The sequence below is a fragment of the Lepidochelys olivacea genome (assembly GCF_965140295.1).
Source record: "Lepidochelys olivacea isolate rLepOli2 genome assembly, chromosome: 15".
Classification (NCBI taxonomy): Eukaryota; Metazoa; Chordata; order Testudines; family Cheloniidae; genus Lepidochelys; species Lepidochelys olivacea.
In genome coordinates this window covers 15,184,761-15,209,667 of record NC_140425.1, presented here as the reverse complement: position 1 = coordinate 15,209,667, position 24,907 = coordinate 15,184,761, and the positions used below count along the sequence as shown (strand labels likewise).

The window sequence follows — 24,907 nt, the reverse complement described above, 5'->3', positions numbered from 1 at the left end:
TGTTCAGGAGTTGAGGCTCAGGCACTCCTGTGTCCCTGCAATTCCTGAGTGACTGACTAGCCTCTAACTGGCTGATGGCAACTGCCACCATATAGGAGTTGATCTAATTACAGGAGTGATCTAATTTTAATTACATTAATTTTATTTGAACGAGTGTCATTTTAATGTCAGCTGCATATATAGGTAGAAAGGCCAGAATCTAAATATTGCAGGGTAAATTAAAAACACAGTAAAATTCCAGTTGGTTACTGAGAAGGAAATATGTACAGGATGAAGTTTTTAAGAAAATGAAATTAAGGTGGATGGCAACAGGCTGTAGTGGCTGGAAGCATTACACAGCTCACTGTGTGAGACTCTGTGAGTTTGCATATGGTGCAGTACATTCATGTATATGTGATCACATGTTCAGCAAAGTTGCAGCCAAAAATATGTTAATTTTTAGCATATCAAAAGTACTGGAGGACAGAAAGCTTTAAATTTATACCAGGCCAGTCCATGCTGTTTTCAAAATACAGCATAATCATTTACAGTTCTAAACTGAAGTTTAGAGTATTCTCAACTTATCTAAAATATGGTCCGCTTGTGCCAACCAGAGCAAGCTATAGCCATGTGAGGCGTCTGTAACTGAAAATATTGGGGTATATATAGCATGTACCAATTACATTTGATATTTTTTGTTTTACTAAAGAGGGTTTTTCTTTATGACTTTAACTTAATTCAAATAAACTGTCAGTTGTAATAAATCAGAAAATTGTCATCTATTCAGTAATCATTCATTTGAAAAAACAAAACAGAAAAAGGTTTGATTAGGTAAATACTATAAAAATACACATTACAGTTGGTGCATTTCTGACTAAATGTAGTTTCTGCATTTGTAGCCAGTTCTGGTTAGAAATAGTCAACTTTGAGGCTGAAATGCTGTTTTTCATTACCGTGGATGGGTGAAGCTGGTTGCTGAGAACACTTTCTCTAAAAACTGTTTCTTTTAAAGTGAAATACACAATTATGAATTGCAACTCAGTGAGGCTTTTGTGGCACTTAATGTAAATAATTAGGATTTAATGTAAATAATCAATAGGAATTATATGCGTTAATTCACTAGCTTTTTAACTCTAGAAATCTGGATTCAAAGGCAACTTGGAACACAAGTCAAAATAATCTACTGATCCTCCCTTTAGCCTCAAATGGACACTTATCCATGTTCCAAAAACCACCTCACAATTCAGCATAATTGACATCCTCTGCTCAGGGGAAGTCCAGATTTTGACTAACAGAGTTGTTGTAGGCCAGAATTTGAGGGATATTGAAAGAGTTGTATGGGAAAATTTGTACACCATTTTCCCACATTTTTCACACCTATAGATAATAGTATCAGCGTCTTGCCAGTACAAATACCCCTCTCCACAAAGTGCCTCTCAAACTTGGGAGGGGTATGGGGGAAGTTTGAAGCAATTTAGTGTAGAAGTGTAAATTTTTGCTGGCTTTTTTTCCTGCAACATCTGTTCTAAACGGGTTTTATCTTTTTTAGAAAGTTTACATTTATTCTTGTTTTTAAAACCCTAGAACTTTTTGATGCTTAATTTGCTTTCTCATCTTCTCATTGTGGCATAGAAAGTACTTACGGGATGCAGATCGCCAAGTTCTTGCACAAAGAGCCTTTGTTCTCACAGTGAAAGTATTGGAGGACACACTCAACGAGCTGACAGAGGTAAGAAAGCATCTGTGCAACTGCCCAGAAAATTTCAGTGGTGCAGTACAGTTGTGGCCTATTGCTCAGTGCTGAAAACCAGAGACATTCATGAAGAGTGGGTTTAATTCTGCTTTTCCTTAAACTTGTGGAAGTCGGAAATAACTGCTCTTACCCCCACGTAATTCCATTAGTGTGAAAACAATGCTAGTGAGCAGAATCTGGCCCAGGATCTTTCGTTAACATGACCTGAGGCTCTGCTAGCAGAATAAACCTAGACTCTGTAGGTCTGGATTTGTTTCTTTAATACTTTTTCTTCAGAGCCACATGCATGTTATGTTGGTATCATTCAGATTCCAGTCATGTTGTGAAACGAATAAAAGAATAGCCATATGTCTCATGTCTCTCTGAAAAAGAGCTAAGCGGCTGAATCAGTGAGCATCCAACATTCCATATTGTTTGCAAGTTAAATCAATATCAGGGCTTGTCTGCATGGCAAGTTCTATGTGGCAAGCCAGGGTGCCAATCTACAGCACATCAGCTTTTCGGTGGTAATATCCCATGTGGACACTGACACAGTGCAATGAAAATCCTAGAGTAGAGCGCTCCAAGCTGCATTCCGGTTGCAATGTAGCAGTGTCCACAGTGATGTTACTGTGCAGCAAGCTAGTGTGCTGTAGATTCACATCCTGGCTTGTCATGCAGTAATTTGCTGTGTAGATAAGTCCTGGAACTTGGAAGCATATTAGGCAAACAAATCAAGGGAAGAGCTCTGGCCTAAGGATTTCTTTGGTTAAGAAGAGTACAAGCTCATAAACTTACTGAAAACAAGTTTGAAGGAGTTGGCCCTTTGCATGTACTGCAGTTCTTCCATCTGGGTGTAGTAAGAATGCCAGCAATAGCAGGTTAGACCAGCTGTGGCCTGAAAGAGGGGAAGGTGTCCTCTGGTGACATTCCAAAGGCAGATTTCACTACAGCAAAGCTACGACATTCAAATGTTAGATCAGAGTCCATGATACTTTTCAAGCTTCTAACCATAAGAGAAGGTTATGTCTTAGAAACCAAAATGAAGATTATGAAATTGATGTTCGTGTTTAGGTGCCAAAAGAAATGTTGTGGTTGCAGTACGATGGGGGAAATTTCTAGCTATTCTAGACCCTGATTTTACCTAATCAAATATATGGCATAGACTGAAGCCACAAAAGGAAATGTAAGGTTAAAATAAACCTGCCATAGCAATTTTGATCCAGTTTGTGCTATTGGTTCAACTGTGATCTTTTCCTCAGAATATTATAACCAGTCTTAAAGCTAGTGACTTGAGTTAATTTTAACCGATTTTTTTTTAAAGGACTAAGCAAGAATGAATACTAAATAAACTCATTCTCTTTAGCACCAAAGACCGTAACACAACAATGGTCCTTATTGTCAGCCTTCGTGTTACCTGTAGTTAGCTTTTCAAACACTAAGCTGCTTCTGATTCAGTGTTAATTAAAAAGGATGCTCTTTTTTTAAGGTATCAGAAGATCAAGGTCCCAAATCTTGTAGCCTTGCAGTAGGAAAGATGACAACAGACGTCTCCAACAAAGCTAGTGCTGAAGAAGGGAAGGAGGTTCTTCCCAAAAAGCCAGGCTTCTCTGATGGAGCAGTATGTGGTACTGAGAATGGAGTAAAAGAAGTGACCCAGAGACAAACCCTCAATGCTATGGACACATTGGAACAAGAGGATAAGAATGACAAGGAGATGAAAGAGGGCCGCAGGCCTGGCTCAGTTGAGCCCATGGATTTTGATGGATATTCCAAAGACCCTGAAAAAATTGATTCTTCCTTTAAACATACTGAGCCAGATCGTGTTCAGTCTGGCAGGAACTCAAAGGACAAAACCCCTGAAAGCAGGACTGCAGAACTCTCCCTGGAGGAGTTAAGTATCAGCTCAAAACAGCAACAACAGCAGGCAGCTAAAGGAACAGTTCAGGCAGCACCTGTGGAGGAAGCTGTCCAGAGAGCAAACAGAAAGAGGAAGTTAATAGATGATGCAGAGTCTGGGAAAACTCTGTTACTGGATGCCTACCGGGTGTGGCAACAAGGTCAGAAGGTCATGGCCTATGACCTGGGCAGGATTGAGAAGATCATGTCAGAAACATACATGCTGATTAAACAGGCAAGTGATTTTACTATCAGTTCTACTTTCTCTGTAGATTTTGGGCAAACAGCTTCCTGTGTTACCTGAAGAAGAGCTCTGTGTCTCTCTCAAAAGCTTGTCTCTCTCATCAGTAGAAATTGGTCCAATAAAAGATATTACCTCACCCACCTTGTCTCTCTTTTACCATTGCCATTTTATGAATCAGGTGGCAGGGAGTGAATATTAATCAAAATATGTCGTCTATGTTAGGAACATAAATCCCTAATGCATCCTTACTTCGGAGCTCTTAATTTTTTGGAGTTGCATCATGTCCTATCTATAAGGTAAAGTATATTAAAACAACTGCTTTTTAACAAACATTTCTGATTTATGATCTTGCCAGAGAGGGTGCAAGGGGAACTTTTTTTTATTTTTTTTTTGCTTCCTTGGTCAGTAAGGTTCACTGATAGTAGATGCAGTTGGGTAATAGGGAGAGTGGGCCTTCAGCACTTCCCTGCTTAAAATTTTGCAATGGTTTTGTTAGCATAGAGTCTGAATCTGCCTATTGCACTGGTGACAGTTTAATCAGTCAGCTTAAACCAGAGAGCAACAGTGAACACCATATCCAACAAAATATAAAAGGCGCCACATATTTCAGATGGCCTCGTACCATCCCACCAAACTGCCTCTGGGCAAGGGGGCACTTTGCTACAGAGCCTCTTGCCAGAACAAGGGCATTGTTTGCAAGAAGCAAAGTCATACCCACACTGTGTTGGAACTCAAAGGACTGCTTCTGCTCCACTGAAATCAGTGATAGATTTCCTGCCAGTTACTAAATCATACTGGCTTCATCAAGTGTCCTTCTTTATTCAGGTGGATGAGGAAGTGGCCCTGGAACAGGCAGTCAAGTTCTGTCAGGTACATATGGGAGCCTCAACACAGAAACAGGTAAGCACTATACCGTTCTTTCTTCCCTTTACCATCATCAACACTGTTATTTTATGGTCTGATAGTTTAGCAGACAAGTGTCTGTAAGCCGCATAAGAAACATCTACTTCCTCTTAGCATTGTTTTTGAGGAACAGGTATAATTGGAGATCGGGGGAGGAGGCTTCACATTTTGAATGTTTAATCAAGTGTTTGTTGCTAAGGATAATTCAATTCTTATTTGTTTCTTAACCCTTGTCACATTTTCTTTTTCGTTGTCCATTGGCTGAAATGTATTTATCTAACCCTTTATACTCTTTCCCCTCATCAGTTTTTATGATATCAGTCATTACAAAGGCTGTTGCAGGATTATGATTACCTGTAATCTGTTGCACAATTGAGTTAAGCTGATCTAAGATGAGAGATGTAGGTAGCTAACAGTGGAAATCAGAGTGATTTCCATACCTTTACAATGACTCCTCTGTCTAAATCTTCGCAACCTTTGGACCAGCAGCAACAGATCCGAACGTATTGCTACATGTAAAGGTCTCGTTTTTCATGGTCACCCAGCATCTCTGTGGTTTCTGGGTTTCTACTCCAAGCAACAGCTGTGGAACCTGAAGGGAGATGGTTATTTACCTGCCCTTGGAGAGAGACCTAAAGCCAGGAAGAAATAGCAAACGGGTCAGTAGGTGTGTCCTATGGTGATTCATATTGCTGGCAAACCATAGAGTTGACAAAACCACAGGATTTTATGGTTCCTCGCATCAGCACACATGGATTAAGAGCAGAAACAGTGACTCAAAGTCCAACTAGAGAAAGTAAAATACATCTTGGAAAAATCCCAGTGCGTTTACTCAATAGCCATTACTCAGCTGCCTTATATGTTCTTTCAAAATATAAAAATCTAGCTATATTGTAGATTGACAGCCCTCAAAAATGTATTTACAATAAAACCAAATTTGTTTGAAATATTTAGAGTCCAAGTTAGAAACTTTTTATTGCTTTAGTATGATATCAAGTGGTGGAGGTATTTTAAAATTGTAAAACTAGATACAAAAAGTGCTGCTGGCTGAGATTTTCTGCACCAAAAATGTAGAACTGTGCATACATACTGAGCAAAATTCAGCCATGACTTAAATATAATATATTCATCATTCATAAGAACTCTAAAAAATGGATGAAAGTGGTAAAGTTGAGTATTTTGTATTAGTTTGGTACTTAATGGGGGGGGGCAAAATGAGTATAACTTTACGCACCAAGGAGTCTGGAGCAGGAAAAGAACTAAGAAGAGGATGAAAGGTAAGCTGGAGGGCTGCTTTCTCCTACACCTTCCCATTTAGTTGCTTTTCTTGCTACAATCCACACACATCTCCTAGATCGGTAAGCTGCACTCATTTTCACATCTACTGAATACCTAATCAGTACAAGTTGCATCACCTGTTTTGCAGTCTACTTAGACCACCTGTTAAAGTTGCTGATTTTGACCCAGAGACTTCCATTGTGGGTTCATCTACTTAGTCTCCTTACCTTTATGGCCAATTTTATGTGCGTGCTTGTATGTCACAAGCTATAAAGACAAATTCCCCTGTTCTAAATAACTTTGAGACCCCTAGTTGTTAATTTCTTTCATCTATTCCACCAGTTTTGCTTATGATGCTGCCAAGGTATGTGAAGTGTCAGACCTCTTGTATGTCAATCCCAGAATGGTCCCTTAGCATATATGCTAACTATTTTTGCTAAACTATCTGTTTGATCTTGTATTTAGCTGTGGCACTCTAAGTACCTTTCCCAGACCTGAGAAAGAGCTCTGTGTATCTCAAAAGCTTGCTCTCTCACCAACAGAAGTTGGTCCAGTAAAAGGTATTACCTCCCCTAATCCCAGAAAGTGTTATTGGGGTTGATTCTCAAGGTTTTAGTTTTCTTAGTGTTGATTTTCAGCCCGAGTAACATATGTCTGGAGATGGTTTGTTTTAGCTTGCATATCTTTGTGGGTATGGAACAGCAAGCTGATGTTATCTGCAAAGTCAAGGTCTTCTAGTTTCTGTGTGAAAGTCCGTTGCAAACCCCTGGGCTGTTTGTGGTTTTTCTCATGACCGAGTCTGTTACTAGTAGGAAAGTCATCTGTGACATAAGATGTACTTGTCTGATGCTGGTAGTTACCTTGAATGGCTTAGTCAGTTTGCTGCTATGTAATTCTTTGCATGTTCTATTTTCATAAAAGCTTTTGAAGAATAATCACAGATTTCTGGGAGATTCCATAGTGACGCAGCAATTTCCAGTAAACAGTTCTATCCACTGTGTCAAAGGCTTTTTAGAAATCTATGAAATTCATGTAGAGCAACGACTACAATTCGATCAACAGTTCTGTGATGATACGTGGGGTTACTGTTTGATCTTTGCATTACAGCCAGAATAACATCAAACTGCACTCTCTCTCAAGAAGGCCACAAAGCTGTCACAATAGGAATGGGGATAAAGGTCTTTTTGATGAATGAATGGCTAACATGAAGGCAGGAGGGCTTCTGTGTCATTCATTTAGGGCTCTCACTAATTCTGATTCCTCAAAATAAATGTTTTGCTGTCCTTGAGATGGGACTTTTCTTATAACTTAAGTAATTTCTTCTTAGCCCTAGGCAAGATAACCAGAAATTCGCTTCTAGAATTAGTGTTAATCTGTAAAAAAGAGAGGTCAGACACTAGAAGACAACTGAGCATACTGCACTTCTACAGTCACACCACTTGAGGATCTTTAAACCTTGGCTTCTATTCAATTTTTTTTAATTAATCATTCCTTAGATGTAAAGTGCCATAACCTAAATTAGAAAAATGAAGACCTGAAGCATTAGGATTACAGCAGCACTCATTAATTAAAATCCCTTTTCTTGTCTTGATAGAAGTTTGCCCTCTTCTGCTTGATAGTTGTATTAGAAATACACCTTTTATTGTGCAGGTGCACTTGTAAAGTTAGCATGTCAAACAGTGCCTCCGAGTACAATTGGTTTAAGGGCTTAGACCATTTGTCTTCACCTAGACCAGCTTAATTTTTTTTTTCAGTATGGGAGTTTTGGTGAAGATACTGGTTTAATCTTTTATGCTGTAAGAATTCTTCCCATTCTGCTGATACACAATACTCCCTAAAAGTATATAATCTTAGAAGTGATAGTAGTGGATTTTCATTATTGGCATTATTAGCATTTATTAAAACAATTTTGTTATATTCACAAATGAACTCTTTCCTTCTCCTAGAAATATAAGCAGACAAGAGAAGTAGGAGCAAATAGTCCAGTGGGCTAAATGTTACACTTCTCATATAGTTACAAGGATGCTACATTTTATGTTCTATATCCAAGTTGTTAATGGTGTATTTTGCAATGCAGCTTCATATAAGAACCAATTTGACAAGCTCTTGAGAACTAATTTGATTTCTTGAAGGAAGGAGGTAGAAAGAGGTGCAAGAGTCTCTCTTGATTTGATTTTTAGTGGAAGATCTTGTTCTCCATATTGACCCCATCAGGTAGCCAGTAACATTTTCCTGTTAAAACTACACAAATGACTACAAATAGTGCAAGTGGCAATACAGTGGGGACTTTTTCTCTTCCCATATAATCTACTCTTTAACTTGTTTCTTTATAAAGAAATCTGGGATCAGAAGGCAAATCATGTCTTTATTTTTCCTTTAAAACAAATAATTTTATAGTCATCACACTGATTTGTGACCTGGATTGTAAAACTAATATGCTGAGTAGTGAATTTCTTAAAACAAACCATGCTTTTGTTCAGAGTACATTGATTTAAATCATGATTTAAATCACCAAGTGGAAAGCCTTGATTTAAATCGTAAATTTTAATCAACTTTTCCATTTGTACTTCAGTTATTTTCTAAAGAAAGGTGCACACTCGGTTGTTATAACCATTAAAATATGTTGATTTACAACTAAACAGGGCATTTACACTAGATGTGATACATCTTTTTGGTGTCTACAAACCAAATATAAGAAATTATATAGGTCAGAATATAAGAATATATACTATATATATAATACCAGAATATAAGAAATTATATAGGTCAGTATTTTCAGATTCTTATTAACTGTACATTTTTAGTGTGTTAGAAAATGGTGAATGATATATTGCTTATTTACAAGCTTCTTGTTTGTGATTTGTGTGAAGCCTCATTGGGATGGTAACTGGAATTTAATTAATCACATAAAATGGCATATCAAATTTATCTTTATTAAACAAAACAACCTTAAATGTTTTGAATACATAAACTTCTCTTATCAAAACATGTTTCACATTTACAGCTAAATGATTTATTAAACTGAGGGACTAATTGTAGTCAGTGAATTTAACTGATTATTTCAGATCAGCCTGGGAAAATATTCAAATATACCTAAGTGAAAGTGACTGGAGTTTGTTGCTAGTTTTGCCTAGCTCTTGAAATGAGACAATCTCTTAAATTAGACTGTCCTGTTATGCTATATTTATTAAGCTTGACCTCAAAAGTTAGATGTTTTTTCCTTAATTCTTTCTTTATATAGAAAAGCAGCCTTTAACTCAAAGTTTTATAGAGGCTCACGGATTCAGCATATTTATTTTTATTTAAATGTTTTAAAAGATTATAATATGTTTTGTAAAACAGGTTTAATTTTAAAAAGAGAAACTTATAATTTAAATGACAAAATTTAAAAAATCTGATGTAAATAAAACATTTTTTTATTTTTCTTTCAAAAACAGTTGATTTTTATCCATCCTGCTATTGTTCCATACTGGAAATAACTTGCCGCTAAGTAGAGTTTTGAGAAGATTAGCATGACTAACTGAGTTATATAAGGAGAGTGATCACTTTAGATAAGCTATTACCAGCAGGAGAGTGGGGTGGGAGGAGGTATTGTTTCATGGTCTCTGTGTATATAATGTCTTCTGCAGTTTCCACAGTATGCATCCGATGAAGTGAGCTGTAGCTCACGAAAGCTAATGCTCAAATAAATTGGTTAGTCTCTAAGGTGCTACAAGTACTCCTTTTCTTTTTGCAAATACAGACTAACACGGCTGTTACTCTGAAACCTGAGTTATATTAGTTTTAGGATGCTAAGATTCTGGGAATGTGATTACTTTGCCACCAGATCCTCTAGCGAGGTCATTCATTATTCAGTCATGTAGCTAAAGTTTGAGATGGGAGAATGTCAAGGTTCCTCCCCCACTCTGAACTCTAGGGTACAGATGTGGGGACCTGCATGAAAAACCTCCTAAGCTTATCTTTACCAGCTTAGGTCAAAACTTCCCCAAGGTACAAAATATTCCACCCGTCGTCCTTGGATTGGCCGCTACCACCACCAAACTAATACTGGTTACTGGGGAAGAGCTGTTTGGACGCGTCTTTCCCCCCAAAATACTTCCCAAAACCTTGCACCCCACTTCCTGGACAAGGTTTGGTAAAAAGCCTCACCAATTTGCCTAGGTGACTACAGACCCAGACCCTTGGATCTTAAGAACAATGAACAATCCTCCCAACACTTGCACCCCCCCTTTCCTGGGAAATGTTGGATAAAAAGCCTCACCAATTTGCATAGGTGACCACAGACCCAAACCTTTGGATCTGAGAACAATGAAAAAGCATTCAGTTTCTTACAAGAAGACTTTTAATAAAAATAGAAGTAAATAGAAATAAAGAAATCCCCCGTGTAAAATCAGGATGGTAGATATCTTACAGGGTAATTAGATTCAAAAACATAGAGAACCCCTCTAGGCAAAACCTTAAGTTACAAAAAAGATACACAGACAGAAATAGTTATTCTATTCAGCACAATTCTTTTCTCAGCCATTTTAAAGAAATCATAATCTAACACATACCTAGCTAGATTACTTACTAAAAGTTCTAAGACTCCATTCCTGGTCTATCCCCGGCAGAAACCCGCATATAGACAGACACACAGACCCTTTGTTTCTCTCCCTCCTCCCAGCTTTTGAAAGTATCTTGTCTCCTCATTGGTCATTTTGGTCAGGTGCCAGCGAGGTTACCTTTAGCTTCTTAACCCTTTACAGGTGAGAGGAGCTTTCCCCTGGCCAGGAGGGATTTCAAAGGGGTTTACCCTTCCCTTTATATTTATGACAGAGAACAACAAATTTAGTCTTGAAAACAACTATTAGAGCAGATTTGATATCCGAGTACACTGGAACAAAACTGGTTCTCCTAATAAGTCATTTCTAATAAAACTTTACTTTCTAATTTAACATATGCCTTTCTTCAAAGCCTTCTAGGAACTCCCTTTTGGGAAGGTGGAAATCTGAATTTTAGAGATTACTCAACCCTGTAGTCTGTTTGACTCTCTTCTGCTGGGGATATGATCTTGAGTAGCATGGAGATAACATATTATTGCTAGTACAAAGCCATGAATTAATATGCAGGCACTAGAATATTTACTCTAAGGGACATCTGTCTGGTTCCAATAGAGTGAATCCTGCTTTATCTCAAACCAGCAAATATTCACCTCCTGTAAACAAATGGTGCTATTGTGTAAAACAGCAGGAGCCCAAGGAGAGAGGGCTATGTTACTGGAGGGTTTGGATGGGAAAATAGACTTACAAGGTTTGTGATTTTTCTGTTTTTATCAGTTTTTAACAAGCCAATATCTTGGTTTTTTCCTTTTATGACCACAGGTAGCACAGATTTTATGGTCTATGATGACCAGTTAAAATAATGTTTTTGGATGGATTCCATGTGGTGGTGGCAAAAATCATGCCTCTGCAATATATAACCTATTATCTGTTAACAAGAGCTTTGCAAGCTTTCTCCTTGAGCCAGTCTCAAAATCAAATCAGTCACTCAAATTGTACTATCAATGGATTTACAATTGGTAAATCGTCATGTTAGAGTTTATATTCAAAGTGGCTTTTTAAGTTTTGCTTGGAACAGAAGAAATTGTCGTGCAGGGGCAAAGCAGAATGTGAACTGAAATGGTAGGTTTGTAAACATTTTTTTCTTCAGGGAGAAAACTGATGAGAGGATATTGTTTGATCTGGTTTGGATGTCCAGATTTTCTTTTCATATTCCCACATTTTTACGTTGTTGATCTGTAAAAGAAACTGTTAAAAGCCCTTTCCCGGGGATGGGGAGAAATAAGTGAAACATTAAATAATTAGAAAATAAGCATCTCTTGTTCTGCCTCATATGGTTCCCCCCCCTCCTTTGTTCTGCCCACTTGCTGCTAATTTTCATCTCCTCATTTTCTTTTCTTTCTGCACATCAAGACGTCAGAGACTGCTTATGGAGCTGAAAGTGTTTTTCCTGAGTTGTCTATAGATTTTATTTAATGCAGCAGAGAGACAACAAGAAAAAGGGAAAGAAGAAGGTGGGAAAAGGGGGACAAAAAGACAAGTTTTTTAGATCTCACTCCTACCAAAGAGTGACCATTTTGTTCACTGTTGCATTCACCAGTTACCATGGCATCCCCCTCTCACTTTATACTGGAGGTGTTCTCTCAGCGTAATTAACAGCTCTCCTCTCTCAGCCTGCAGCTGAAAACAATTGTTTAAATGAACAAGAAGGAAAGAAAAAAAACACTTTTTTCCTTTTTAATTTATTAATATTTTTCACCTTACCATTTTACCTCTCTTGATCTGATAATTCTGTTTGCATATCAGAGCGTCGTTGGAATATGTAGTAGGCCGCCTACTCAGAATGGGAGACCACATCTTTGAATGCATGCATTACATGAAGGAGTTGGTTCGGCTGGAATACAATTCAGATGACTGTGTGTATGTTATAATTTGCCCTTTACAAAATGTTAGTTATAGAGTTTCAGGCCACAAAGGACAACTAGATCATCTAGTCTGACCTTCTGTATATCCCAGGCCACCAGCACCCACACACTAAACCCAAGTTGGGGGGCCATGTTGAAGTTGATATATGGTTCTTCAAGATATGGAGTACAGTACCATATTATGGGCATCACTGCTAGTTCTAAAGGTACATTGGAAAAAGCTTAGACAGAAGTCTTGTGTCAAATATCACTTTTTATCACTTGTTGTCTCAACACTGAAGTGCCCTACAGAAAAACTGCAAGGAATTTTTTACTGAGCTTATACTCCAGGAGAAGGTTATTCCTCTATCTCTACTGCTTTCTTCCCTTTAAGGCTAGGTCAGTAACTGCTTTTCTGCCTCTTCTGTGCCTTTATATTTTCTTCCTGTATAAGAAGGGTTTCTCCATAGATCCTCCAGTTCCCATGAGGCCTAAGGATTTTTTCTGAAGAGGAGGGGGTTAACGCCTCTAGAGTCCAAAGAAAGTATAGAAAAGAAAGAAAAGAGTAATCTGTTGATGGCTATAGAAGCATAGAAAGAGTCTTAGACACCTAGCTACATATAGCCCAAAAAGAGATCTCACCATCTGCACAGCCATATACCTTTATTTATTCAGTTAGGTTTCAGCCTGATCCCATACCAAAGGGCACCTTTGCTTTAAAGCTCTTTTGATATATGTATAAAAACACAAAGAACATAGGATATGACCAAAGCAGATATACTTCTTTCTATTATACATCATTTGATCACCAGTCATGTGACCAGTACAGCATAAAAGCCTCAGGCTTTGCTGGTTCTGTCTATATGCTGTGGTAGAGATGAGGCGAAAGCAGAGTTCCTGCATACTCTTCTCTTTAACAGGTGAGGACCTACAGGAAATCCTAGCCCCTAGTGGGGAAACTAGAGGTTTTCCACCAAAATGATCGGAGGGGGAATGAGAGGAAAGATAGTTTTCCTCCTTCTGTACCAGTTCCTCATAGACACCAGTTCCCTCTGAAACTTGCTACCTTTATCATGGAAAAAAGCATGAAGCCTCTTCACGTTGTAAAACACATTTACATTAATTTTAAAGGCAGTGAGAATGGGAAAGTTTACATCCTGCCATGGATTGGGAGAGAATAGTCAGAGCTTTGACTCTATGTACCACAACAAAGTACAGTAGAACATTCTCCTCATAGAAGCCACATCAAACATTGTTATGCAGACAAAACTACACAGGGTCGTTTCAGGGGACAAGACAAGATGTCACATTTATTATAATAACACGATTTGATTTATGACCAATAACTAATATCTAATACCTATGTACGTGTGCACACACATTATATATATATATATAATATATATATATATATATGTTCTGCAGCTGCTGTATAGTTACCAGTCCTGAATGTAGCTTGAGTTCATGGCTTGGGTTCGTAGCTTGTGGCGGCTAACTGGCCAGGAAAGCTGGGCACAAGGAAGGGCTGGGTCTCTCTTGGGCATGCACGAATGCCCTTGCATGTTGGCAGCAGAATGTTACCCTCCAAAGTCTTCCATCTCATCCATACTTTTTTATAGGCTTTAGTTTGAATCCAGAGTTTATAGGTCTTGCTGTGTCACGCTGTGTCTGGGTTCGGTGTGATTGATCACCCGTCAGTTGCAGACATGACTTTCAGCCTAGGACCTGGCTTTGATGTTTCTTCAATTGTATTTTTGTTCTTTTCTTTTTAGGGTGGACTCTTCTTGCTTTGTCAGGGCTGTTGTCTGCATCTTCAGCCGTTGGTGTTTACGCTTTATTTCATCAGGACAGGCTGGGGCTGGAGGTTGATTCCATCATCCATACATACCTCATTCACACATCTAAACTAAACTAATAAGGTCACAGCAGGGTTTGCAAAAATGAAGGTTGCAGCAAGCTTTTACAAAATGTAGTGAGCATTTTAAAATGGAGTTTGGGACAAGTTAAAATGGAGTTTGAGTTACAATATAGACAAGTATATGAATGACAAAAAGTGAGCAGAAGTTACAATGTTGAAACAATGTAAGTTTCAGCAATTTAAGCAGCAATTGGATTGAAAGTGAAACTCAGTTAGCCAGTTATTGGGGTAACCAGTTTTATGAATGAATGTTATTTCATTCATAAAACTTTGCTTATGAAGTTATATTAATAAAGTGAACAATTAAAAACAATGTCATTGATCAGTTCTACAACATGGGTAGAAGCTTGACACTAATTCTCAGTTTTCTACTGAAGATGAATGGGGAGGGGAGGAAATAATCAAGCCCCAGAAAGACATGGAATGCATTCATCCACGCAGAACATCATACCCCCTCCTGATTTAAAAAAAAATGTGCTGTAGAAAACTGGTCCTCCTTCTGGTGCCCTTCTCAGTGTCTTGTCTTTACCGTGCCTGGTTATGATCAGCAGTATGATCATAGATAGAATAGATAGGTATGCATTAGTTCTGATGCACTTAAGTCAGTTTCTCTACTATGTATCTTCCGGGTCTGTTTCTCACGCAAAGTGTAATAGTCCTGTGTTTTTGCTGCTAGGCAATCACCTGCATGACATTAAAATACATGTGGCCCCATAGACCTTGACAGGTATTACTGCTAGTGGGATCATGCACACCTGCTTTGCATGTAAGTTGGCATCAGTGGCTGATATAGAAGTGTCACAACTCTTGTCTTCACACTAAAAACTAAATATTTTCAAAAGAGGTAATCCTTCACACCTATTATAATTCTTCCTCAGTTATTTTTGATACTATTCCAGCTTCCTTGACTTCAATAAAATGTCATATAAATTTCAGCCTCTCTCAAGAGGGCAACAGTGGAATTGCAGTGGGGGAAGGATATAGTGATAAGGCCAGGATTCTTTTCTGTGTACTGTGGGAGATTTTTTGTTTTAAGACAGTCTCCTTACCCCCACTTTCACCATCAAAGAAAGTTATCAAGGTTATGTTCACCTGCTAACATCTCTGTTTGTTTCATTGGAGAAGGGGATCTGATTTTCTCTATCTCGAGAATCACTAAGACAGCCCTTCACCAGTTTACATTTGGAAAGTTTTCTTAACAGCCATTAAGATGAGAAAATTCTTTCAAGTAAAACCTTAAATCACATTGAAACTAATGGAGCTATCAGATTAGTACCAGTACAGGATAATGCCATGTGCTGATGCATTATTACCCCTACTTTGCACACATGCACGTTAATGAGCAATGGGTGAACCTCAGGGAGGGTAGCACCTAGCCTGGCCTGCCCTTTCTGCCTGAGGCCCCTCCTCGCCCGCTGAAGGCCAGAGTGGGCCCCCAGCCCCAGACCTCCCGAGTGCCAGGAAGGCGGCGTGCCCCCTCCCAGAGCACCAGGCAGGCAGCACGGCCCCCACCCAGCCGCGGAGCTCCAGGCAGCGCCCTTCCTGCCCCAACCCTGGAGCTCAGGACAGCTTCCAGTGCCCCAGAGCGCCAGGTGGAGTCCTTAGCCCCAGGATGGCCCCCATTAGCCCCAGCCTGGGGCCCTGGACACGGGGGAAGAGCCCCCTGCAGCACAGTGCCGGGAAGCAGGAGTGGGCCTGGGGGCAGAGCCATGCAGGGCTGTTTGGGGGGGCTCTGCCCTCCCCAGCCTTTAATACTCACTGCCCATGTGCACATATCTACTAAAGTTCAGATTTATTACAAAAAACTATTGCCCTGTAAAGTAACCAATCGTTGGATGGAATACCTAAATCCTTTCCAACTCGCACACCCATAGTTTCCATTATACACTAACAATTGGAATCTTGGTTTTGTTCATGCCCAAGCACTCTGTCAGCTTCAGTCAGGACAGTGGCTGCAATATTTAAGTGAAACATATGTTGCACAGTGCTGGCCACGTACACATGAAATATGTTTTTGTTTATGCCACCATTGGATGCCAACATCCTCCTTAGAATGCAACCCTGGCAGTCTTAGGCTGCCAAGGAAAAGTATTAGACAGACCTTGAAATTTTACATGAACGAACAACTTGAAAAACACTGGGCCAAATATATTCCTGTTGACTTCAGATTTAGTAGGTATGAATTTGGCCTTTTATACATGCATGGATTATGTCAGTCAAAGCTCTGTCCCCGCCCTACACACCCATTCATCTGCAATTAAAAACCTTACTATATTCAGCTTTCACAGTGGTTTCCTTCAAGCTCCAATTAAGTGTTATATGGGAATCTGACAGTGACTCCTCTTTCATGTACCTTTCTCTTTCTGTTTCTTCTTGCCTCACCATCTGTTTTCTCCTTTACCTCTTGTATGTCCCCAAATCTTACCTTTTCCTTCTCTCTGACCTTTCTATTCATGCACTCCTTTTCCCACCAGTCATATAAGCTGCGTGTCTCCTACAATCCATTTACTAATTTAGTCCTTAACTGTCCTCTTTTTTTGTCACTCCTCCATTCTCATTCCTCTCTCTGTGCTCACTACCTATATAAATGTAAGGGTTTTTTTATTACTAATAGTGTGCCTGGATTTTTTAATATTTGGATAACTTTGACTGTCAATAGCATCTTCAGTTGTCTATACTAGTTTCAGAATTTAGGACATTATGTATGCAGGAAATTTGTCTTCTGTGTACAGAATCTCATAAATTAGGTGCGTTATGAGTTTTTACATCCTCTAAACCATCAGAAACTGGACATTGCTAGAGGCACAATAGATCTTATCTGATCCAGTATGGCAATTATGACGTAAAAACAGCTTTTTTAAAATTAATTGGCAGTGAGATTTTAACCATATCCATTAAATACTGCGACTGATTAAATATACGCACTAATAACACAGAAGTGACTTTAGAAGTTATACTACACGAAGTATAAATAGGTCCAAGAGCGCTCTCCAGTATTGAATTTTAAATGTATTAAATATTACAGATATTCTGGTACAAATTCACTCCAGATTCTGTCAGTGGAGTTCAACCCCTGCTTCTCACACCATTGTAGCAAATCTGTAGACACCTAGGACACCATGGTCCCTTAGAACATTGGTAGCAAAGATAGAACTTCTTGCTCCAAAGGCACAGGCCCTACTGCGTGAACTGGGCATAAATCTCCTTTTACTTTAGTGGTTTAGGGCCTATGAGACTGACAGGTGAGCAGCTTGGAGTCTGTCTAGCCAGTTCATTACCACTTAATCTGAATTAATGAAGATTATTAAGAACACAAAGGTAGTCTGTAGCATTAAAGACCAGAATATCTATTGGTATGGAATGTGGGAGGGGTTTTATTTTATTTGAGCTGTCTTTCCCTTCCTTGGTGAATTTAAATCACACTTCCACCTCTTGGTTACGTAACTAGTAGCAATGCTTCAGATTCTTAGTTGTGCCCTTGGGACGAGAGCCCAGCTGTTAGTATTGATATTTTATCCTCCGTATTAAGGTCCAAAGGCAAGAGTGCTTCCAGATCAGTCATTTCAAGCATTATTCACTCGCTGCCACAATTGATAATCACTTAGAATAAGCACATTTTTATTATTTTACAAATATAAATACTCTCTTATCTCCTCGTTTCTTTTGTTCTCTTTCATAGCCTTACATACAGTATTTTCTTTTAATAATTTGGGGTTTTGAAGCTCAATTCTTCCCAAAGCACTAACTATCTGCTAGATTAAACCCAGAGTTTGCCAGCAATTCTTTCTAATTGAAAGAGCTTCTTTCTATTCATAGGAGTTTGGAACATTCCTGAATTTCATCCTGTTTAATAATAAAGTTCCGCTGAGTATATTATGCTTAAGGAGCTTTCTATACAAAGCAGCTCAATTAGAGCACTATAACTGTGAATATGAATAAGTACTCCAGGTGGTGCTTTGATAAATGAACTGTAAAGTATGGAAGATAAATACTCACCTGGGGGAAAGATTTTATTATTATGGTTAGTATATATGTGCACAAGAGAGATGCTATTTTTTTGCATTATGCAAGTGACCACAATACTTGCAGTTTCCATTCAATAAGGTTACACATATGAGCTCAGTAGGCCATATTTTCTCACCATCTTTCCTTTTTTTAATGTAGTCCATAGGGGAAACGCCAACAACCCCAAAGCATATAAAGGACAATAAAGAGAGCTTCTTTCCAGCAACACTGCCTCCTACACCAGTAAATCCAGACACTGTGACTTCTGAAAACCTCCTAAAACTGAACGACCTTCATTCCAAACCCAAGCCAGCATCCTCTTCCTCCTCTTCCTCTTCCTCCGCATCTTCTTCAGTGCCCCCACCGCACACACCACACAAGGACATCGAGCCACACCAACGCCAGAGTGCAGAGACTGCTCCCAGCATGTCTTACATTGCGCATGGTAAGTCTGCACCTAACAAAATGTCTTGACAGTCTCTAGTTGACTTGCCCAAGGGCACATAGTAAGTAAGTCAGAATTCTGCCACAAGTTACATTTTTTAATCGCTAGACCATATGCAAAAGAACACAAGAGGCCACACAAACTGAGATTTGTCTCTGGTTCTGAAAGGGACATATATATTACTGGAACCGATCGAAGAGTTGTCCTCAGTGTACATGTAAAATATAAAAGTGCTATAGCTTATTGAAAAGGAGGGTTTCTAACTCTGCTGTGGTATAAAATAGATATTTATTTTTTCAATAGTTGACTTAAAGAAATAGTGGTGGTTTAAAATTGCTTAGAAGTTTGAAAAGTTAGACATAATACCAGTGGAGATGGATTAGTCGGCAATGTGTATGTGAAGTAGTCAAAGGGGCATGATTAATGTAACTTATTATATGGGTATCACTGCCACGTGTTTGTGTGTATGTGTGTGTAGAAATCCCAAACTTGTACAGTAGTGTACTAATAACTTTTTTGTAGGGTAGCATCATCTTTATGCCACAGAGAAACTATTTTATAAGATATATTCATCAGATATGCTATTGATATAAATATTTCTGCTCTGGAAAATGGAGGGTTGACTTAGTTACAATGAGCCATGGTAACTACAGAATGATAGTTGTATGAGGCAGAATAAACAGTGGCTGAGAGGACTGGAATGTTAGAATTACAATATTTGTAGCCCTAATGTAGTTAGATGAGGACACAGGGTGCAGATAAGAAGGTCAAAGATGCAAAATACATACAGTTTAGAGTCCCTGGTTGGCATGAGAACATGACTTATTTGGGGCCATTTTATATAGTTGGTCCTAGACAGACAACCAAGATCAGAGAATTTAATGAGTCTTATCACCCTTGCATTTTTGGTCACAGGCCAGCCACAGCGTGGCCAGTAGGCAAAGGGAGTGTGATGGGCTCGCACCCTCAGTATTACTAACCTCCACAGAGGGCATGAAGTAAGGCTGAACCAGCCCAAGCCTGCTCTGTACTGGCCAGCAGAGCCTAGTTGTGCTCATGTGTGGAAGCGTAATGATGCACCCACTTAAAAGATGGCAGAATTCTTGCTGAAGTGTACGCTACGGAGCTCCAGGAGGAATTCTGTCTGAACCAACCACAATTCTTCCTGTGGCTTCTGTTAACAGCCTAGCCCCTTCCAGCTATACAGACACCCAATGTGGGACTGTGCCTTAAAGGCATAATCTGGCCCTGAAGGTTTGTGACTTTTATATGAAATATATACAGTGCAACCTCAATGATCCAAAATTATCATCTGAAACAAGATCATGTCATTTGATGTCTGTTAATTATATTGAAAATTCCCACAATTATTCAAAATTCTTTAGTCCTCTCTTGCACTCAGATAATCAAAATTGTAGTTAATCAAAAAACTGTAGAGCAGGGTTGAACAAACTTTTTGGCCGGAGGGCCACATCGGGGAATAGAAATTGTACGGTGGGCCATGAATGCTCACAAAATTGGGGTTAGGGTGTGGGAGGTCTCTGATTGGGGGTGTGTGCTCTGGGGTGGGGCTGGGGGATGAGAGGTTTGGGGTGTAGGACGATGCTCTGGGCTGGGATGTAGGGGTTTGGAGAGCAGGAGGGGTATCAGGACTGGGGCAGGGGGTTGGAGCGTGGGCAGAGGCTCAGGGGTTCAGGCTCCAAGTGACACTTACCTCAAGCGGCTCCCGGAAGCAGTGGCATGTCCCTTCTCCAGCTCCTACGTGTGGAGCGGCCCCCGACCCTGCTAGAGCGCCGGAGTGGGGCCATGCAGCTGCTTCCAGGAGCTCATGATGGGGCTCCCAACCCTGCGCCCCAGAGTGGGGCCAAGCCCCAGTGCCCTAGCTGAAGTGCCAGAGTGGGGCCATGCCGCATGGTGTGGCCCCTGACCCGGTGCCGCGGCTGGAGCGCCGGAACCCACTCCCCAGCGGGAACTGATGAGCTGGCTTAAAAGGTTCGCCGGCCAAGTTTGCCCACCCTATTGTAGAGTATGAATGTTTCACAAATGAATATTTACATTATGGGCATAATGGTCAAAAGTGCCTAAATTCTTTTTTTAGAAGTGACTTGGCCCCTGTATATCTAAAGAAAATAATCAAACTATTTTCAGATAATATTAAAAGCCAGAGAGAAATCTACACAAGCCTGGTATGTTTACTGTTAAGAATGAAACCTCATATATCCATCCAGGCATTGTAGAATGGAGCAAATCAGAATAGTGTTAAGGTAGTGCCAAGCTATTGGAGGCATCGTCATCAATACTTTATGAGCTAGTCTCAAACTGGTTTGTTTGAAACAAATTTTGCTTTGTGACTGAGTATCTTTGTATAGTTTATGCACACATACCTACTGTACATGGTTTTTTTTCCTTATGTAATCAGTCTTGGCAGCTAAATGCAGATAATCTTCTGAATACATCAGCAACAAAGAGCAAACCAGGGAGAAATCAATTTTCCCAACGAGCTAATCTCTGAGAGTACAGGATTAAATTGAAATTTAACATCCGCCACTAATAGTCATTTTATAATCACCTCACATTCCTTCTCCACAAATTTTGTAGTGGGGAGGGAGAAAATGTTGCAGTCAGATTTGTCCAGAAATGGAATTATATGGTATTATCATGGGATGTCTTTCTAGGCTTGTTCAGCAGGGAATAATTCAGGTCCATCCCTGGAGGAGGAAAAGAATGAAGCCTCTGCCTTTTAAAGTTGTTGTGATCTCACTGAGCAGAGAGGTAGGAATGACAATGCAGGTTAGCGCTCCCGTGTGCCATTGCTTTACACATAAAACTCATAAGCATTTCTGATCTACTTTCCTCTCTCTAATTTTCCAAGCCATCCTGCAGTGGCAGAAACATTTATTTTAATCTTTTGACTCTCTAGGCCTTTTAGGGATTTGTGAGGCTTCTGATGGCTTCTTTCATGGTTTCTGTACATCTTCTGGTGGTGGGAGAGGGGTGGGTTAGCTACCAAAATTATTGCCCTGAAGTCTCCTGTCTGAAGATCAAGAGGCTTTCTCTGTACATCTCTCATTTCAGTGCTGAGTGCATGTATCATTTCTGGCTGTCTGGATCTCAGACACACCTGACAAGATGTTTCTCTAGCTGAGAGTGACACCAATTACTGTCCTTTGCTTCTTTTTTCTTTCTACTCCTCCCTCTAGCCACACCCACACTTTTTAAAGAATGATTGCTAAATTCATAAGTTTTACCCTTTTTTTCCTCTTTTCCTCCGTTATTTCTCCTTTTCTATGTAAAGTCTCTCCTCTGCCTCATTTTCCAAGTAATCTTTTTATTCTTCACCCTTTTTCCTTCCTGCCTTTCCTTTTAATTGCCACTTTAATACCCCCACCATGTCTGTTTGTCCATCACGGAGGATTCCCTGTCCCCAAGTATTAACTACTGTAATTCTTCATGACTTCATAAAGGAATTACACAACCATTTTCCAAGCAGTGTTGGTGTTCTGCCAGTCATTCCCCATGTCAACATTTTAATGAGATCTTGCGACTGGTATACAGCACCTAGTACAGAAACTACAGGACGATGAAATCCAGTGATCAGGTGCTAATGACAGCATAGAAACTTCCAACATTTAGGTATAAATTCACATGGGGCTGCCAGCCTTTTTAGCTCGGCATAGAATTGACTCCGGGGAGAGCTGTAAAATAGGTCAAGTAGGTTAAACCCTCTCCAGCTCTGTCACACAATTCCAATAGCTGTACTATTCTATCGCTCTGAAAATCTTACTAGTATGGTTGTTTTTTTCCCCAGATGGTATCCTTTTTTTTCCCCATTTCTTAATCCAGTGATGATTATTAGAAGGAGTGGTCAGGAAAACACTAACATGGATCCAGGCAAGGAGGTGAAAGTGAGGATTTCCATATCTGGATTTATTCAGAAGTGAGGATGACTTTGCTTGAAGCCAGTTTATTGCGCTTGATCTGCATGTAAAATGAACGGAGGGGGAAATGGGATCCTGTCCCGCTAAATAAATGCTAAGATTTTTAAAGGGCATTAAAATGTAAGGTTAAGATTTTAACTGGTGAAAATCTGCTGTTTTATTATGAGTCTTTTGACATGCCTTCTGCCCTCCCTCCCTGTCCCCTCATCCCAACCTGCCCCCAACACACATCCACACCCCTTCCCAGGAGCAGGAGATCACTGACAATTGTATTCTGGTCTCAATTCCTTCACAAAGGAGTCACAGTGCAGTATATGGAGGAGAGCTGGGTCCCCCTGGTGAGACTAGAGCAGAATGCACTAAGGACTTTAAGATTTAATTGCGTGCCTTCAGTTGCCTTATTTTTACCTCTACCTTAGTTACTGCCTGTTATGGTGATAGTACTCAGTGGTACAGATCATTATCGCTTTTGACTTCCAAATACATGAAATTGTTTTAGTTTGCCATGATGCATTCTTCCTGAAACTTGTAAATGACCCCTTTACTCACATGCAAAACAGATTTTTATGAAATATTGAAGCTGTGCTATAACCCTTCCAAAACTAGGAAATTCAGAGTTAAGACAAATACTCCACCCTTAGTTCTTTCTGTAGTGTCTAAGTATTGCAACATACATACTGTATAAATATCCTTCTTTGATCCCAGATATTTGGGCCCAGTTTGATCCCAGATATGTAGTGGTGATTCTGGAAGTACTTAAGCTTTATATCTGTTGAAATATAGTAAATGAGATGCAGCGATGGTTGAAGAAGGCTACATAGGGCCCGGGAGGTTGAGTGACAATATGATGATAACTATAGAGAAGGAACTGGCACTAGATTTGATTCAGCATGAGAAATAATTGACAGTGTCATGGGGTCATCCACCACTCTGGCACCATCTGCTGGGTGTTTCAGGAATTAGCTCAGTCCCAGCAGGTGCACCCTCTTGTGGTGGTTGCTCTTCCCTCCCTGCTTCCACCTGCAGACCCATTACGGTTCCTTTCTCTTGGCATCTGCTTCATGGCACAGCCAGGCGGTGTCACCATCCGGTTCCCCTTCCGGGGTGGGGGGAAGGGGCCCAGGCCTGCCCACTACTCTGGGCCCCGGCCCAGGGATCCTGCAAACAGAAACTTCCTGCTGCCTCTTCCTTCCAGCTCACTGTCTCTATTCCTTGCGCCACTTTCCCGTAGCCTCAGTTCCTTCTGCTCCTGCCTCTGGCTCCAGCTCCTTTGCTCTCTTCCCAGGGCCTCGAGTCTGTAAATCCTGGCAGCCTGCCAGGAAGCCAGTCTTCTCCTTGCAGCAGATTCTCTCACTCTGGTCTGCTGATCCAGCCTTATGGGCTGGCTGGGCCCTGATCAGCTGATCCAGCCTTCACCCTAATTGTCTGCAGCTTCTGCCCTAATTGGCTGTTTCCCCTGCAACCACACCTTTGGTTGCCTGCCACTCAGCCTCGCTAGACTGATTTTAATCCTCGCAGAGCCAGTGCGGGTTGGGCGCCCCGTCACAGGCAGGAATAGTAATCTCAAGAGCAGAAGCTCAAAATAAAGGTGGTTGTAGGATGGGAGGTCTTTGACACATGTTAATACAGCATTTAATATGGCAGGGTGTGGAATTTTGCTGCCCCACTTCAGAGACATAGCAGGATCATGCTAAGATGGTTTCACTTATATCTCTGAGACAATACCCAGAGAGTCACAATGGGCACTTGCTCTTCCATCTCCAGAGTTCTCAGAGGGATCCCACCTCCATTTTTCATGTCTTTTTTTTCAATCCAAATCTATATAAAGCAACAAGGAGAGATTGTGAAACAGCATGGACTAAAATGCCAGATGTTTACAGAAGACACCCAGCTGTATGTCTCCTTCACATCAGATACAAATAGCACAGTTTCCCAGCTGTCCTCAACTTGCTTGAGTTCAGCAGTTGGATGCACAGCAGCTGATTGAATCTGAAGCCTGAAAAGACTGAGGTGATGCAAATAGAGTGGGAAGTACTTCAGAGAACTCACCAACTCTCTTAACCTTACCTTCCATTGAGGGCATCTGCCTTCATATTAATACAGTACACAGTGTAAATGTTCACT

At 40.1% G+C, this 24,907-nt stretch overlaps 1 protein-coding gene across 5 annotated transcripts in view; it reads left to right on the top strand.

Moving 5' to 3' along the window:
- CABIN1 (calcineurin binding protein 1) overlaps positions 1 to 24,907 on the top strand; it is a 205,606-nt gene that overhangs the window by 164,874 nt on the left and 15,825 nt on the right. For all 5 annotated transcript variants that reach the window (XM_084648966.1, XM_084648968.1, XM_084648964.1 and 2 more), the window contains 4 exons: positions 1,612 to 1,708; positions 3,201 to 3,845; positions 4,680 to 4,754; positions 18,560 to 18,845. In XM_084648966.1, the coding sequence (XP_084505092.1) occupies positions 1,612 to 1,708; positions 3,201 to 3,845; positions 4,680 to 4,754; positions 18,560 to 18,845 (1,103 nt within the window). The remainder of the gene's footprint in view (positions 1 to 1,611; positions 1,709 to 3,200; positions 3,846 to 4,679; positions 4,755 to 18,559; positions 18,846 to 24,907) is intronic.